This window comes from Leucopleurus acutus (genome assembly GCF_964270905.1).
Source record: "Leucopleurus acutus genome assembly, chromosome: 10".
Classification (NCBI taxonomy): Eukaryota; Metazoa; Chordata; class Mammalia; order Artiodactyla; family Delphinidae; genus Leucopleurus; species Leucopleurus acutus.
The window spans coordinates 46502415-46520297 of NC_139153.1; the positions used below are offsets into that span (position 1 = coordinate 46502415).

The 17883-nt window shown below is 51.4% G+C and overlaps 1 protein-coding gene and 1 long non-coding RNA gene across 2 annotated transcripts in view; one reads left to right on the plus strand and one right to left on the minus strand.

The window, feature by feature from the left end:
* The window catches only part of LOC309968017, a 170405-nt gene that overhangs the window by 77606 nt on the left and 74916 nt on the right, over positions 1 to 17883 (plus strand). The window lies entirely within an intron of this gene.
* On the minus strand, positions 2512 to 4908 carry CYP8B1 (cytochrome P450 family 8 subfamily B member 1). Its single transcript, XM_082849133.1, has one exon. It carries the CDS (start codon positions 4739 to 4741, stop codon positions 3206 to 3208), a length of 1536 nt encoding a protein of 511 aa, XP_082705259.1. The 5' UTR covers positions 4742 to 4908; the 3' UTR covers positions 2512 to 3205.

Below are 17883 nucleotides of genomic sequence, written 5' to 3' on the forward strand. Positions count from 1 at the left end.
TTGGCTCTCAGGCTCTGAGGCAAGGGAGACTCTCCCGCCTGGCTGAGCCAGGGAGAAGGGTGGGCATGGCTCTGCTTGGGGACAGGGCTGCCCACCCTCCACCTTGTGAAGTGTGGTGTGAGCGTTCACAGCAGTTACTGCCTATAGAAAAATATCTCTTTATTTTCCTAGGGGCCTGCAATTCCACCACCGGCACGTCATTCCTGATCTTGCTTTGTTATAAGCTATCCTCAGAGAGGATACACAGAGGGAGAGAAAATTTGATGCAGAAATGAGGGGTTCGCAGACAGAACTGCTGGGTGAGGACAGGCAGCGACTAGATGCGTCCTTGTGGGTCTCAGTCTTTTCGCTGCCCCCTCTGCCGGGGCAGGAAGGGTGCCCTTGTGGAGCGTGTGTCCAGCAGTCCCCAGGCCAGGGGGAATACAACTACAGGTGCCACGGGCTCCTCCCCTGCCAGCAGGTGGGCATGGGCCTCCACGTGCACAGGCTAGTCCTGGCTGCTCGCCACTTCCTGGGGGGAGGGGCTGTTGTTATGGTGGGCATCCCTGACTGTGGGATGGTACACTCGTCTTCACCTCACACCTGACCCCCCAGAGGCTTCCCTCGGTCCCAGGCAGACCCTCAAACCGATCACAGGATCCATTAAGTTCCTGGGACATCTGCACGTGGTCACTCTCAGCTGAGGCCTCTTTGTCCTGACTTAGTGGGCTTGGGCCCACAGCCCCATCCCAACCTGTCCACAGGCCTGGCTCCTGGTCCACAGTCCTCTGGGTGTGTGGAAAATGAAGGGATGCAGCACCCAGGTCCGGGCAGGGCCAAGGAGGTGTGGGGAAGCCCTGTGTCTTTATCCCTGTTCCCACACCTGCTCTGGCACAGGGCCTGGCTGCGTGGAGGAGGTTGCTGGTAAGTTGCCCAGAGACGCCTCCTGGCCTCCAAGGCCCCTTCTCCCACTCCTGTGTGCCCCATGGGGCTCTTCTCCTTGCGCCCCTGGCCCTTGTGGAAGGGGGTCAGATGCCTGGCTTCTCCTAGCCAGTCAGAGCTCTATTAGGCTCCAGGCAGATGTCACCATTTGGGGGCAGCTAGACCCAGAAGAAGGCAGGCCCCAGCCCAGAGTCACCCAGCTAGTGAGGACAGACTCCTGTCCCCGGCCCGGCCCCTGCCCACTCTAACAGCCTGTTATCCTGGCCAAACTCGGGGCAAAACAGGCAACCTTAAGACAAAGGAAGAGGCCAGTCAGAGGTGTAGGGTTGGGGTAGCAGAGAGAAGCCCCCTGGGTGGTCCCTGCAGGGGGTCCATGCTGCCTGGGCCTCCCTTCTCCAGGACCCTCTATCAGCTCCCACGGTCACTACCCTTCCTGTCCCAGCCCCAGCCAGGGCCCTGCCGTCAGCCTGCTGCAACTCTGGCAGTAGCACCCTCTCACTCTCTCCCAGCCCTGGTAAGCACGCCTGGCAACAGGGATTGTCTCCATTTCACAGGCCGGAAAGCTGAGTGAAGGTGGGAGGGGAAGGAAATTATTTGAGGACATGAAGTAAATTAGCCGAGTCTGGAAGTCATGTTTCTGTAATTTAATCTACATTTAGGGAATTGGGGTCAGAGATGAAGGAATAAGATACCAAGCCCTATGGGTTCCAGTCTGGAGCAGGGGGCAGGAGGCGGAAACCAGGACACAGAAAGCAATGACATAACAGATGTGCTGTGATACACTCGGTGGCAGGGGAGATCCAGGGGGTGGAGACCATTTCTGGTCAGAGGATGGGATGGGCGAGGTTCAAGAAGGCTTCCGGGAGTAGCTCGCACCAGGGTTAACAGTGAAAGCGAGCCCTGTACTTTACGGACAGTTCCATTGGAGAAAGTTGCCAGAGTTGAATTGCACTGGATTGAAAATTTGGGGACCAACTGTGGCAAAACTTAAATGTCAGGTGTGTGGAGGTGATGGGGAGCCAGAAAAGTAAAAGGGGGACACCCAGAGGTGCTTTTGGAAAAAAAAGTCTCTGGCAGCAGGGTAAATGGAGGGCCCACAGGCCCCACGTGGAGAGAAATGTCGAGTTCTGAGCTATGAGAAGGGCAGCGGGGGATGCGGGGGGAAGCGGGATGGGGACAAGTTTCAGTGGCACCACAGGGGTCAGGCTGACAGAACTCTCTCCCTATGGGGGAGAGAAAGGGAGGAGCCAGTGTGTCTCCTCTGTATCTGCCTCGGGGGAAGGGGTGGATGCTGGTGTCCCGAGCAAAGAGAGGCAGGGAAATCGGGAGAAGCAGGTGGTTCAGGGCAGAGGCTGGGGGGACAGATGCTGAGTTCTGCGTGGGCCGAACTGAGTCAGAGGTGCTGTGAGACCCCTGGGGGGAGATTGGGGGTCTGGAGGTAGCAGAGAGCTCTGAGCCCAGCCATGGTTGTGGAAACCAAGTGAGGGGTTGAGATCACCCCAAGGTAGGGGTGCAGAGGGGAGAGGAGGGCACGGAGGAGGGACCCTGAACAACTCCTATGTGAAAGGCAGCCCTTCTCTAGAGCTGCTCTATCCAATACAGAAGCCACTAGCCCCACGTAGCTATTGAGCACTTAGGATGGGGCTAGTCTGAACTGAGATGTGCTCAGTATCAAGGGTTAAAAAGTACATACCAGATTTTGAAGGGAAAAAGAGATGTAAAAATATTTCATTAATACCTTTATATTGACTCCCTGTTGAAATGCTAATATTTTAGATATATCAGGTCGAGTAAAATATAGTATAAAAATGAATTTCACCTCTTTCTTTTTACTTTAAAAAAAAATGTGTCAACTAGGAAATTAAGAATTATGCGCGTGGCTTGCCTCATACTGCTATAGGATGACACTGTTCTAAACCCTGAATTCCACAGGATGTGGATTAAGTGTTGAGGAAAAACAACAAAAGCAGAGTGGGAGGGTGGAGACTAACGTTTGCAAGATGCTGCATTGCCCACCGTAACCAGTGTCTATACTGCAGGACTTGTCAAGGCATGTATTAACCCCCAAACTGAGTTGCCCACAGATATTTCCCCTTCCCTGGACTTCCTGTGAGAGGCAGTTTCTGCGGAATCCACTGTGAGAGACAGTGTTTTAAAGAGAGAAGAAGAAGCCTGTGAGGTGCCTAGAAGGAGGCCAAAGAGCAAAGAGGGCAAGCAGGTCAGAGGAAGGGCTGGTCTGGGGCTTCAGAGGGCTTAGCGGAGCTGGAGACCCCAAGGGAAGCCCCTAGCCAGGCTTGTGGCCACCTGGGCAGAGCTCATTCCACAGGCGCAGGCGGTAGCGGAATCGCACCTCGTGGCTGGGCTGTGTGGTGCCAAAGCCCCAGCGCTGGGGGTCCACGGGTGGCACAGGTGTGTCAGGGTCCACCAGCTCCAGGTCAAAGTGTGTGACCACGAGCAGGACAAAGAGCTTCATCTCGCTGAGGGCCAAGAACCTCCCAGGGCAGATGGAGACACCCGAGCCCCATGGCATGGTGTAGTGGTGGATCTTCTTGCCTGCTTTGTAGAAGTCTACTTTTCGGCTGCCACTGGGGGTGAGGAAGCGATCGTACTTGAAGGTGGTGGGCTCCGAGTGGATGTCGGGGTCCATGTGCACTGAGAGATAAGGGAAGAGGGCCAGGATGTCTCCATTGCGGAGCAGGTACTCCTGCCCATTGGCCATCTTCAGGCTGTGGTCACTGTGCACCACCCTGAGGAGGGTCGGCGCGGCCCTCAGCCGCAGTGTCTCCTCCATCACGCTGTCCAGCACCGGCATGCGGTGCAGGGCACCGACATTAAAGTTGAAGGACTGCTTGGCCTCCAGCCTGGCCTCTCCCAGGACCTGGGTGGCCTCCTCCCTCACAGCCCGCATGGCTTCTGGATGCTTCAGGAGGAACAGGAGGACCCAGAAAGAGGTAGGCCCCGTGTTACCCTGGGAGGCCCAGAGCATCATGAAGTTGAACTTGTCCTGCATGGCTGGGGCGACTCCCTGCTCCCTCAGAAACTGAAGCATATAGGTGATCCAGTTGCTTATGCCGTACTTCTCCATGTTGTGTTCCACAGAGAGCGTCTTATGGAAGAGACGCTGGAGCCGGCCCACTTCCAGCCATTCCCGGGGTCCCAGTAGGGAGTAGACAAACCTGGGGAACAGGCGGTCGAACTTGCGGAACTGCACGAATAATTCCTCTGCCTGTAGCAGGTCCTGTTCCTTGTCCTTTGTGTAGCCAAACAAGCCCAGGTAGCCGGCCTTGAACAAGATGTTGTAGCAGAAGTGAAAGAGGCCATCCTCACGCCAGCTACTGGCATCCAGACTGGGGCCCGTGGGCCCCAGCATAACCAAGGACAGGCTGTCCAGCATGGCTTTGTTGAGCTCCTCCAAGCCATTCCCCATGAGGTGCTTGGTGCTGGCTGAGTGTATCATCTGGTAGTCTCCCTGCAAGGAGCGGTATCCAAATACCTTTAGCACCAGGCTTTCCGCATACTCCACAAAGTCTAGTCTTCTCTGCGTATCCTTGAGGATGGGGCCAAAGGAGAGAGGGTCCATGACAAAGGTGAAGTACTGGCCCCCTAGCTGCACCGTGAATATGTCCCCGTGTTTAGCCCGCATGTGCTTCAGAAATTCAAACATATTCTTCCGGAAAGCTAAAGCATGGCCCAGCCAGGGCACGGAGCCCTTATCCAGAGGGGGCTCCTTGGGTCTCTGTTGCCGGAGCAGCTCCTGCAGGTACAGGTACCCCACAGTGGCCACCATCAGAGCTCCCAGCACCAGACCCCAGAGCACCATGGCTGTGCTCTTCCAGGTTGAGCTCTGGACACGTTGTTCTCTGGGTGCCAGAGAGTTTGGGAGGTCTTGACAAGTTGAGGGTAGAAAAATCCGTCCACCTGGACCTTGCCCGATGACTGCAAGTTACAGTGAATAACCCTGGCGAGACAGTACCTGGGAGCAAAACGTTCCCCTGGATTTTGTTAGGACCTTGTCATGTGGGAGGAGGAGGCGGGACTAGGAAAAAGCCCAGAAGGAAACCTCTAGCTATGGTCACAGCCCCCTCACCAGCTTCAGGCTTTGTTCTGACCTTTTCAGACCCAGCTCCAGCAGCTTCTCTGCCAAGCCTTCCTTGACTCCATCCTCACCCCCGTGACTTACTGATTATTCACTCCTTTATTTACTCATGAATTCATGTATTCATTAATTTGCTAGTTCATTCAGCAGAAATGCACCGAGCACTTACTAAGTTTCACATCCACCCCTTCCTTATCTTTAAAAGACCCACAGAACCTCCCAGACAGAGGACCCTTCAAGCACAGGCTCAGACTTCAGTCTCCAAGCCTCTCGCCAACTGGCTTGCATACTTCTCTAGCAAGAAATACAGAGTGGGGGGCTTCCCTCCTGGCGCAGTGGCTGGGAGTCCGCCTGCCGATGCAGGGGACGCGGGTTCGTGCCCCGGTCCGGGAGGATCCCACATGCCGCGGAGCGGCTGGGTCTGTGAGCCGTGGCCGCTGAGCCTGTGCGCCCGGAGCCTGTGCTCCGCAACGGGAGAGGCCACAATGGTGAGAGGCCCGCGTACCGCAAAAAAAAAAAAGAAATACAGACTGGGAATCTTGGAATTATGAAATGTCAGAGATGATAGGGACTTTAAACAAACTGTTTTATTTTACAATAAGGATCTAGGTTCAGAGTGTAGTGGGGACTTTTTCTGATACCTGCTCTAGCTTGGGTGAGGTGAGTTGACAGTTTACTGGGGACCTTCTGTGAGATGTCAGGCCAGGTCCCTGCCAGCAGGCCCAAGAAGGGGAAGGCTGTACCGTTGACTCTAAGGGTTTAGTCAAGCAACCTAGCTCATTGTTGCAATAGGTGATGAGGTTCAGACTCGATTCAACCAGTTCTGATGACCCCCAAGTTACTCTTTAACTTCCTAAATGACCTGCAAACAGGGACTTTGTCTCCTCAGATGACCATAAGATTCCTACATCCCCTCTTGAGGGAGTTCCCTTTGCCTTGTACAACTCCTCCCAGCAGGGAGCTGAAAACATCCACACTCTGCCTCCATGAAGTCCTCTCTGATTGCTCATGGCAACCACAGCAAGTACTCAGCTCCACCAACTCTCCTTAGCCTTAGAATATGTTCAGAAAGGGAATTCCCAGGACTTCCCTGGTGGTGCAGTGCTTAAGAATCCACCTGCCAATGCAGGGGACACGGGTTCTATCCCTGGTCTGGGAAGATTCCCACATGCCGTGGAGCAACTAAGCCCGTGCGCCACAACTACTGAGCCTGCGCTCTAGAGCCTGCGAGCCACAACTACTGAAGCCCGCGCGCCTAGACTACAGCCTGTGCTTCGCAACGAGAGAAGCCACCGCAATGAGAAGCCCGTGCACCGCAACAAAGAGTAGCCCCAACTAGAGAAAGCCCGCGCGCAGCAACGAAGACCCAACGGAGCCAAAAATATAAATAAATAAATAAAATTTTAAAAAAATTAAAAAAGGGAATTCTCTGGTGATACAGTTGTTAGGACTTGGTGCTTTCACTGCGGTGTCCCAGGTTCAATCCCTGGTCAGGGAACTAAGATTCTGCAAGATGTGTGGCAAAAAAAAATATATATATATATATATATATATATATATATATATATATATATATATATATATATATATATATAAAATCAGAAACTGTGGGTCAAATCCAAAAAGCTGAACTTTGTCCCTCAGTTTTTAATGGATGGCAGCACCATCTTACATTCATTCTCACCTTCATTTATTCATTCACTCACACCCACTCATCCATTCATTTCCCCCTTTCTTGGAACAGCACCTTCTATCCATTCAACAGATGTTTACTGTGCACTCAATTGCCAGAAATTTTGCTACAACCCTAAATGAGATAGACCTTGTCCCTGCCTTGTTGGAGTTTATGGCCTTGACCGAAGAAGCATATCATCACAATTGTGTTAAGTGCTGCAAAGAAGGGCAGAGTGGAAGGCTTCCCTGGTGGCGCAGTGGTTAAGAATCCGCCTGCCAATGCAGGGCACACAGGTTCCAGCCCTGGCCCGGGAAGACCCCACATGCCGCAGAGCAACAAAGCCCGTGTGCGACAACTACTGAGCCTGTGCTCCAGAGCCCGCGAGCCACAACTACTGAGCCCACATGCCCCAACGACTGAAGCCTGCACACCTAGAGCCCGTGCTCCGCAACAAGAGAAGCCACTGCGATGAGAAGCCCGCACACTGCAATGAAGAGTAGCACCCGCTCATTCGTGGCAACTAGAATAAGCCTGCGCACAGCAACAAGGCCCAACGCAGCCAAAACTAAATTAATTAATTAAATAAATTTTTAAAAAGGGGGGGGCAGAGCGGGAAGGAGGGTGGGGAGTCAGGGAGGCCACACTGATCAGGTGGTAATTAAGTGGAGACCTGGAGGACAAGGCCAGGCCAATGTGTGCTGTGTGTAAGGGTGTAGGGGACGTGCTTCTAAGGCATGTGGCAGGGTCGTCCCAAGGGAGCCTATGTGGCCGGAGTGCTCAGAGGAGGGGGAAGAGTCTCCAGCTCAGTGCGGTTTCCGGCTTTGACCCATCACGCGGCACTGAGCCCTTCCCGTGACAGCAGGTCCAGCCACCCGTTCGTCTGGGTCCGGGCCACTGAAGGGTGGCCAGATATACCAGCAGGTGGAGGCTGGCCTGCCCCTGGGAAATCGGCCCACGAGGCTGCCCTCCCAGTCCTCCGGAATGGCCGGGGCCCAGCAGGGCAGAGTGAGGACCACAGGCCTGTGTCAAGTCTCAGCCTTCCCCACTCCAGCCGCACCTCCGGGTGAGGGTGGGGGTGGAGTCACCATGGTGGGATGGTGGGCGGGGCAGTCGAGGAGGATCAACAATCAGCATAGGCGACCTCCGGGCCTGCTAGAGAGGACTTGGGGCCTGAGGGCCGGAAAGGCGGTGACGTACTTCCGCTCCCCGCCGCCTCCGTAAAGGCGTCTTTAGGTAGGCGCCGCAGGCAGTTCTCAGTCCTGAGGCGCCCTCTGTCCGTAAGTCGGCGGAGCTTTGCGCAGACGGTTGTGTGTCTCTCATTTCGTCTGCGGAGCAATCAGTAAGGGAGTGGGGCTGAGGGGGGGAAGACGTGTCGGAGAGGGCTGACTCCTTCCCGCCCACTGTGATCGGGAGAAGGAAGGCTTTATTATTACTTGCAGCCAGTAAGGAGAACACCAGAGCTCTTACCCAAAGCAGTGTCACCCTGAACAGCAAAGTTGGGGAAGGTTTAAGCTAATGATACATGCCTATCATGCATATTCATGAGGGGGCTTGAGGGGAGCAGAATTTAGCATAGAATCCGGGCAAAGGTTGACAGAGTCCAAGCTTTAGTTGATGGAATTCAGGAGGGTTGACATCTTAATTCCATCCTCCACCTGGGGGGGGGGGGGGCTTAGTTCCTGCAGAACTCAAAGATATGTTATTATGTATATCCCTTGAGGAACCAGGAGGCTGCCCCAAGGCTGCCCTATGGTTTCTTGACTGGTCCTCCGGTGTTTCTGCATTCCCTCCTTTAAGATCATTAATTACTGAGACCTGTTCAAGGGCAAGCGTTGCAGCCGGGCTTAGATCACAAAATGGGTTAGGCCAGAATGGGTTCTCAAGAAAGTCATTCTTTGTTCTCTTTCTCAGGGGACCCCCTAACCTATCTGCTTAGACCGCTGCTGTTTCCAATGCGTGCGCGCTGAGAGAAGCCACCACTTAAGGCTCACCTCATTTGCACATTACGTGGTGGGCTGGAGGGTGGGATGAGTTCTTTTTTTTTTTTTTTTTTTGGCCGCTCTGCACAGTATGTGGGATGTGGGGCCTTAGTTCCTCCACCAGGGATAAGCGGAGTCTTAAGCACTGGACCACCAGAGAAGTCGCTGGGTTGACCCACAGGGCTCAAGTGGGTTTCAGGTGCCGTCAGATCTCATGTCTTTTCATTCCATACATGGCCCAGAACTTTAAGCAACTGTGCACCGGCCAAAGAATTCGTTTACCTGCCGTGGTTCCTCTGGGCATGCTCTAGACCGGCTACACTGGCTATCCCTTGAGTCTTGTTTGCCCTTTGTTCCAATTCTGAGTGATATTGACTTCTCCCCCAGTGCTAGCCACTTCCTGCCCACTGCCTAACCCCTAGGAGTCAACAGCAGTACCTTTGAAATGGAGATGCAGGGAAAAAAATTATTTCACTCTACCTTTAGATCAGAAAGTAGTCTCATTTAACTTACAGCTGGGCTTATTTATGGCTCCTCTTCCTCCCTAGCTTTCAAGTTTTCTTTTTTCCAGGAAGAGAAGGAAACCCATCCACAGCACCTGGGTTCTTGACGGCCTGGCCCCAGGTTAATTACCTTACTCCTAGTCTGCATCTCATGTACCAGGTGACATTGAAGCCAGTGTAGGACTTAAAGGGCAAATTGGATTCTTGTCTCAACTCTGTCACCAACTCACGACATGATATGGGACATTTCATTTCACCTTTCTGGGCCCTGCTGTTCTGCTATATCAAACAGGAGGCTGAACTTGAGGTACTTGCCGGCAGTGAGATGCCATTATAAAGGTACTGGGCTGTTCATTCACTAAGAGGCTAAGAGATATGAGGGCATATGGTGGAAGTGAATGAAGGAATAGGATGGGGATTGGAATAATTGACATTGGGTGCCTATTCTGTTCATGGCCCTGTGCTGGTCATCCCCATTGCCACTGTGACCACTTTTCCTTTTTTTTTTACTTTTTTTGTGTGTGTGTGTGTGTGTGTGTGTGGTATGCGGGCCTCTCACTGCTGTGGCCTCTCCCGTTGCGGAGCACAGGCTCCGGACGCGCAGGCTCAGTGGCCATGGCTCACGGGCCCAGCCGCTCCGCGGCATGTGGGATCTTCCCGGACCGGGGCACGAACCTGCGTCCCCTGCGTCGGCAGGCGGACTCTCAACCACTGCGCCACCAGGGAAGCCCGACCACTTATTTTTTACCATTTAAGAATTTTACCATTCTTATTTTGAGAATTTACCATGAGCCAAGAATTACGCCAAATGCTTTACATGTTTCATGCAATCTAGTTCTCATAACCCATATCAGGGATCTCCAGGACCACCTTCACATTCAGAGATTCCCTAGAAGAACTCACAGGACTCAGCATATAGTTTTACTCATGACTAAGATTTATTACAGTGGTGTACTAAGGATACATAACGAAATTGTAAGGCAAAAAGACACACATGGAGTCTGCAAGAATCCATGTACAAGCTTCCTAATGACTTCTTGAAGCATTTACGAGAGATATTAGAAAATACCTTGACATGAACGAAAATGAAAACCACAACTTATGGCATATAGTGAAATCAGTACTCAGATGGGAAATTATAGTTGTAACTGGATTTAGGCAATTATAGAAAATGATTATAATGATCATGAATTATGAGGTGATAACTCCTAAGGTGATATTGGCATGACTTACATGTCAGAGGGTGGGAGATGGTCTAGGGTGTTACACGTTTTATAAGTAGGAACTTTTGAGCTAACTAGGGATGAGATGATGCGTATAGTGTGGGAAGACATGGGGAGGATTGAGGAAAAGGTGAAGTAATTGTTGCAGAGTCTGGTCGTAATGATCACGTGGCTGTGGAAGGAGAGGAACAACCCTGGTTGGGAAGAAGAAAACACCTTAGACTCTGAAGTCAGGGGCAGAGGGAGGGATCGTTAATCTATCTTAGGTTTTGTCTGTGGGATATCTGGCAGATTTAACCCAGGCTTTTGCCACTAACTTCAGTTTGACTACTGGCCAGCAAATGATCTTAGTTTAAAAACCCTCAGAATCCTCCCAACAGCCATTGACTCCAGAAAGGAACAGCCTCATCAAGAAACAATAGAGGGCTTCCCTGGTGGCGCAGTGGCTGAGAGTCCGCCTGCTGATGCAGGGGATACAGGTTCGTGCCCCGGTCCGGGAAGATCCCACATGCCGTGCAGCAGCTAAGCCCGTGAGCCATGGCCGCTGAGCCTGTGCATCGGAGCCTGTGCTCCGCAACGGGAGAGGCCACAACAGTGAGAGGCCCGTGTACCACAAAAAAAAAAAAAAAGAAAGAAACAATAGAACAGTATTAACTTTATGGACATTGATGTGATTCCCTTTAGCCTCATACTGTTATGCTGGACTCTCTTGTACATTTTTCACAGATCAGTGACTTTTCTAAATTCTCTAGCATGAATGGTAATGGACAATTGTATTGCCCGGGATTTTTTGCTAGCCAGTTTAGCTGGGATGTGTGCCATTGCTAGTTTTTCTTGTCTCACCTGGATTAATGACACATTTAGCTGGCTTTGCTCTGGATGTGGAGCCTGACATGGTCTTTCCTCCAGTGAGCCTGGTTATACCACTGTGAGTCATAATCATGGTCACTCTTGTCCAATGCTACCTAAGACAAATGGAATACATTTGGCCCAATCCTCTATCTGTACAATTAATTAGAGTATCTGATGACCTATGTGGTGATTTACGCTCCCGGAATTCTTCCCGTGTTAGAAGTTAGGAGGTAAAGTTGTAGGGGAATGTGTCTACCATGGTGCCCTGGCAATTTCACGCATATCTATATAGGCCGTGCAGGCAAAGGCTTGAACTATAGCTAATTTGAGTCTTGGCAGATCATCCTGTGATCATTCCAGAACATGAGAGGATGAGAGGAACTTTACAAGATTTTGAGGCCATCTTCCACTTCTGTCCCTATCCCCATGGGAGGCTGCCACGAGACAATTTGTCATTGCCTCCCAGATTCTGATGAGGCATGAGGCTTTCTGCCCCACTCTCCTCAGGTTATAACTGCAGACTATAACACTGTTTAGCTGCAGTCTAAAATTGTCTCCTCAGCAAGGCATATGCCACAACCCACGTTGCAGTCATCCAGCCCCCTTTCGTTTCCGTGTCATTGTTTTTGGTGTGTGGGACAAGGCCTTGGGGAACTGGGATATTTGGCTACTCTTCCTTTTGCTGTTTATGTAAGTAATACATTATATGAATCTAAAAATGGCGTATTGTATCTTTACTGGTCAAATCAGTTAGGAGTTAGCCTTGGCCTTGGCCTTGCCTGCTGCTGTGTGTTTGACAGAAGAACAATAGAGAGAGTAAAAATATATGGTTAATTATGATAGACTATTCCTCTCCTCTTTCGTTTTCTAAAAAATTCTGAACCAAACGCTGATCATAGTCATAAGAGACCTTTTTTCAGGTGGATGATGACTTAGTCATCAGTTATCTGAGGGCTCCTTGTTCTGAGCTAAAACTCCCATAATTGTTTTGTCACCAGTTCAGTTTTCTCCATCTGGTCCCAAAGAAAATCATGGGAACATTTTTTTGTATGCTCAACCTTCCTAGTGATCTTTCCCAAGTTGAGTCTCTGCTTCCTTCTCAGCACTCACAGACTATCAGCTAGTGTCCCTTTATGAGTTATTCCAGTATCCTCTTAGAAACCAACCAACCAACCAACAAGCCTGGGAGTTCATCTGAGGTCTCCTTTGCTCTGTGACTTTTCATTAGGTATGGTATCTGTAAGCTCTCAGTACCTGGGTAGCTATAACGCATCTGAACCTGTAGACTTGAATTCCTGTGAAGCAGACATCATCTTCCTTCCTTGTTCACCCAAGAGACTGAACATACAAATGAACAATGGCCAAACCATATAGAAAAATAGAACTCTGACCCACAATCTGCAGCAGCCCGTCCAGGAAACCAACCCACTATCTGCAATAACCTGTCCAAGAGTTCAAACTACTATCTGCAGCAATCAGTCCCGGAAGCCAAAATAACTCCTGTAGTAACCAGCCTCAAACAGCCAGAATTTGAATAATGCTTCCCAACCAATCATATCAGATGCTTTGCTTCTAGTAAGCCCTCATGCCTACAATCTTTAAGCAGAGCATACCTGAAGCCTTCCTTTTTTCCTACTACAGAGCTTTCCCACTTCTCTGCCAAATGCAAGTATGGTGGCTGACTTCCTTGCTATAATAAGCTCTGAATAAATAGCCCGTTGCTTGTTCTCAGTTGGGAGGTCTTCCTTTATTTCCACAACTTTCTTTAAAAGCATAGCTTCCTGACATGCTGTGTGATGTTAGGTAAGTCGTTTCCTCTCTTTGGGCCTCACTTTCTTCAACTGAAAAACTGGTTCAACATTTAATCATGATTTTATTCAACAAACATTCTATGCCACTTAAAGAAATTGGGCCCTAAGAGGTGCTAGACGTTGGGCGGATGTTAGAGGCACAAAGATGAACATATCAAGGACATAGTCTGCTCTCTGGGAATGTAGAACTTAGTAGAAGGAGGCAGATATGTGAACAGGCACAGTCAAGTGAATGCTGTGGATGCTTATACCGGCATCCATCCTACAAAGGTTCAATGAGGTGGAGAAGAGTGGTCAGTGGGAAGAAAAGGGCCGGGAAAGGATTCCCAGAGGAAGCCTCCTCCCCAGCCTCCCCCCACCCCCACCCCCCCTACCGTTCTCCTTGATTTCTGCAGGGCCCGGAGCGCTCTGTGTCTCTGGGAGAGCTGGACCACTCTCCCCTCCCGACTTTGCGTGGCGAGAAGGGAGCACCATGGAGACGCGGAGCCCTCCACTGTCCTAGAGAAGCCGGAATGGCAAGAGTGCTGCAGCCTCCGCCTCTCGCATGCAGAGACCCGGCCCACGCAGAAAGTGGGGAGCTGGGCATGGGGCTGGTAGGGGCTTGGAGCCTGGCTTTTGTTCGGGCGGCTCCCGGGCGCGGGTTGGGGGGGGGGGGGCCGGTATGTCAGGCCCGCCCGGGTCTGGAGCGTCCCTCCCTGACCCCGGGTAGTCCCCGGTCGGGCCCGGTGAGCGCTGAGCCGGCGCCACGAAGCTGGCTCGGCTCTGCCCGGGGCTCTAGGCCCACATGGGGGGCGGAGAGGAGGCAGTGCGGCTACCGATAAACCGGGGTACAGCCTAGAGTGGAGGGCCCAGAGGAACAGGTAGGGGCAGGGTGGATTCGACATCCCCCAGGCTTACGGCGGCAGGGGAAGGACACGTGCAGATGCACAGGCATGAGCCAATTCTGGGGCAGAGGTGTCCCAGCACAGAGCGCTGTGTGCGGCGACGAATGGCCAGAATTTCCACGACTGGTTTTACAGAAATGGTTTTGTTTGAGGTGGGTCTTGAGAAGAACATGAGCTTGCAGGAGTAGGAGGAAGGATCTGGATCTTCAGGCCGGGGGTGGAGGAGGGGTGGGGACGGAGGGGGGTGTAGGTCCAAGGATACAGATCTGGGCAAGGAAAGGGTTTGGGTTCATAACGGAACCGTGACAGTATAGGGCATGAGGGTGGTCTTGCAGGAGATGATCCTTGGGAAGTAAGCTGGGTCCCTGAATGGTGACTGGAGTTGTCTGCAGTTCAGAGGAGTTGGACTTTTTTAGGCAGGCAAAAGTGAGCCAGCCAAAGTCTTTGAGCCTTGGAATGCTGGGGAAGTTGCTGTGAGAACATTGCCGGGCAAGGACTGATGGGAATGGACCAGAACTGGCCCCTCCATAGTATTGAGATTGAGACCCTGAATGAGGCAGTGGCTGGGAATTATAAGAAGTCTTGATGGCTCCAAGTTAGCACTGTTTGTGTTTCTCAAGGAAGAGAGTGAGAAAGAAAGGCAAGAAAAGAAAAGGTGCAGGAGCTAGGGCTCCGAGAAATACAGAAAAAGGAACACTGAGACTGGGATGTGGGGAAGAGAGTAGGGTAGGTGCGTTAGGGAGTAGTCAGAGTTGGGCTCTGCCCTGTTGAGTACAGCCTCTCGAGCAGCCTGAGTGTTCTGAGGGGCCCCTTAGCTGCCTCTTTGGCTGGTGGCAGTGACTGGGAGGGAGAGAAGAGCAAGAGTCCTAGACAGGAGTAGCAGGGGTGGCAGGAGTGAGGATAGAAGACAGTGTGCCATAGTAGGTAAGAGCCAGAGAGTCCCACAGGCCTGAGTTCTGTCTCAGCTCTTTAACTCGGGGGATGTTAATCTCTGAGCCTCAGTTTCCCTTCTATAAAATGGGTCTAATGTCCTTCTCACAGTCTGTGAGGTGTGCCCAGAGTAATATATGTAAAGTGCTTGGCACAGGCTCAATAAATGTCAGTTGCTCTTGTTATCAAGGGTTGGTGACCTCTGAAGGAGGATACACTGTGGAGAAAGGTTGGCACTTAGAGCACATATGGGAACGAAAAGGGAAAACTTGCAGAGACTCATGAAAAAGATGAGAGGATGTTTGCTGAAGTAAAAATGAAGAGACATGAGAAGATTGGTAGCTGATCCCTTATATCTTTGTAAGTAGGGGGCAAAAATCTGTTGAGAGTTCCCTTAGACATTCAGAATCCAGAAACTCAGTGGGCATCCCCTCCAGTACCTCTTAGTGCCTGGGTCTACCCAGACTCCAGGCCTGGGTCCTGGGATTGTCCTAGGGCATTTAAACACATGTTGTTTCAGGAGTCAGTGACCTTCGAGGATGTAGCCATCTACTTCTCTGAGAATGAATGGACCGGCCTGACCCCTGCTCAGAGGGCCCTGTACAGGGATGTGATGCTGGAGGATTATGGGGCCGTGGCTTCCTTGGGTAAGGGTCTTTCCCTCTGGACTCTGCCTCTACCCTTTGGAATTTCTCGGCTCCTTCTTCCTCAAAGGCTCAGGAGTCTTTGATAACCTCAAATGAGTGGCAGCTTCAGGCTCTTGTATTCTTTTTTTTTTTTTTTAACATCTTTATTGGGGTATAATTGCTTTACAATGGTGTGTTAGTTTCTGCTTTATAACAAAGTGAATCAGTCATACATAAACATATGTTCCCATATGTCTTCCCTGTTGCGTCTACCTCCCTCCCACCAGGCTCTTGTATTCTTAATGACCCAACCTTAGTGGTTGCTGGGAAGTAGGAAGTCCTGGTATCAATTCAGGCCTCACATAGGACTTCCTTACCCCCGACTGAGAGCTTCTGTTCTCCTGACTCATGTGCTGTGGATACAGTGGGAGGAGAGAAGATTCCTGGTGCCCCTCTGAGCCCTCAGTTCCCACCACCTCAGTTTGGGAGACCCAGCCCAATACCAACCATCCTCATGCAGACGTCTGAGCTTGAGAGCTCTCGGAGAGGGAGAGCACAAGAAAGCTCAGTTCCTCAAAGAGTGAAGTCATCTGTTTGCTCACTCACGCTGTTATTGAGCACCCCTTCCTCTCTGTTTCCTGACCTTTGTGAGCCTCCAGGCCCCTCTCCCCTGGGTCTCCTGTCCCTTTCCCCGGACTTCTTTTTCTTGTTCTCCCTAGTAATTTCCCTTCTTTCCCCTCCCACCCCTGAAGACACAGGCCTGGGAGGAGCCCTGGGGTTGCTCTGTGTCACCCTACTCACCCACCTGTCCCATTTCCTTCCTGTCAAGCAGCATTTCCATTTCCCAAGCCGGCTCTGATTTTCCAGCTGGAACGAAGCACCATGGAGCTTGGCTCCTCAGGGAGCTCTGGATGGAGAGGGCCCGAGGGGCATCTCCTCAGGTGAGTGAGGATACATGTGCCAGTCATCTGACCAGTTCCCTTGTCTTAATCTTTAAATTGTCATGGGTGTGTTCTCTTAACCTAGTGCTGTAGACACCAGTGGGATTCCTTGTTTTCCTCTGTGTTCCCATGGTTTTCCATCTTCTTGAGTCCTTGCTGTATTCATCTGGGCTCTTCTATCTGCCATCTTCATGTACCTGTTTTTCCTCTTCCCCATCTCCACTGTTCTTTTCAGGGCCGTTATGTATCTTTACTCCCCGACTTTTCTGTTTCCTTTCTGATCTGAGGTGGCCTTTCTACTTTCCTGGCCTGCTTATAAACTTCCAGCAGAAGATTCGGACTGCCCTTTGGGGTATCATGGCCAATTTTTTTTTTTTTTTTTTGCGGTACGCGGGCCTCTCACTGTTGTGGCCTCTCCCGCTGCGGAGCACAGGCTCCGGACGCGCAGGCTCAGCGTCTATGGCTCACGGGCCCAGCCGCTCTGCAGCATGTGGGATCTTCCCAGACTGGGGCACGAACCCGTGTCCCCTGCATTGGCAGGCGGACTCTCAACCACTGCGCCACCAGGGAAGCCCTTATCATGGCCATTTTTATCATTAGAAATCAAGAAGTCTAAATAACCCTGAGCCAAATACTTCCTGTTCCTCAGGGATTTCTGGTGGGAAAGCCCTGGCATTTGTTTAGGCCCAACACAGGGCTTCCCTGCTCCTAATTTCCTACTGAGAACTGTGTCCTCTTATTGCCCCCTGGCCCCATTTCATCTTCTTCCCACAGAGGCTCTTCTGTGGGCACAGGTGACTTGAGCTGTGCCCTCAACTTCCCCATTCACACAGTTCCTTGCTGTGTCTGGAAGCCTTTCCATGTTAGGATACCGTTGATTGCAAGTAACAACCCAATTCAAACTGGCTTAAATAAAAAAGAGGAATTTATTGTTTTGTGTAATTGGCAAGTCCATAGGTAGAATGGGCTGCAGGTACATTTGGATCAGAATTTCAGTCTCTGCTCTTCTCTGTCTCCTCGTATGTTGGTTTTGTCTACAGTCTGGCTCCTCTCGTGGTTGTAAGGTGATTGGTAGTTGTAACCAGGACTGTGCTTCTTCACACTGATGGAGAGGAGCAGAGCAGTCCTTCCTTAGGCTTTAACCATTGTGAATCACAGTCCCAAGTATTGCTCTGCTGCACCATCTTAAGTCTTATGCTGGCTCTAAATTGGTCTCTACAGCCAGGGAAAAGCTCTGCACTGATTGACTTGGCCTGGATTGCTGGTCCCTGAAAGGATCTCTCATGTAGTGAGTGGGATGGGATAACCTGTTTGGCTTAGCTCAGTGAGGGCCTGTACCAGGAGCTGGACTTGGGATCACTCCCACCCAAAGGGCCTGGCTACTCCCTAGTGGGGGAGGGGTAGAATGGATGTAGGGAGGCACCTACAGTGTCCTCTACATT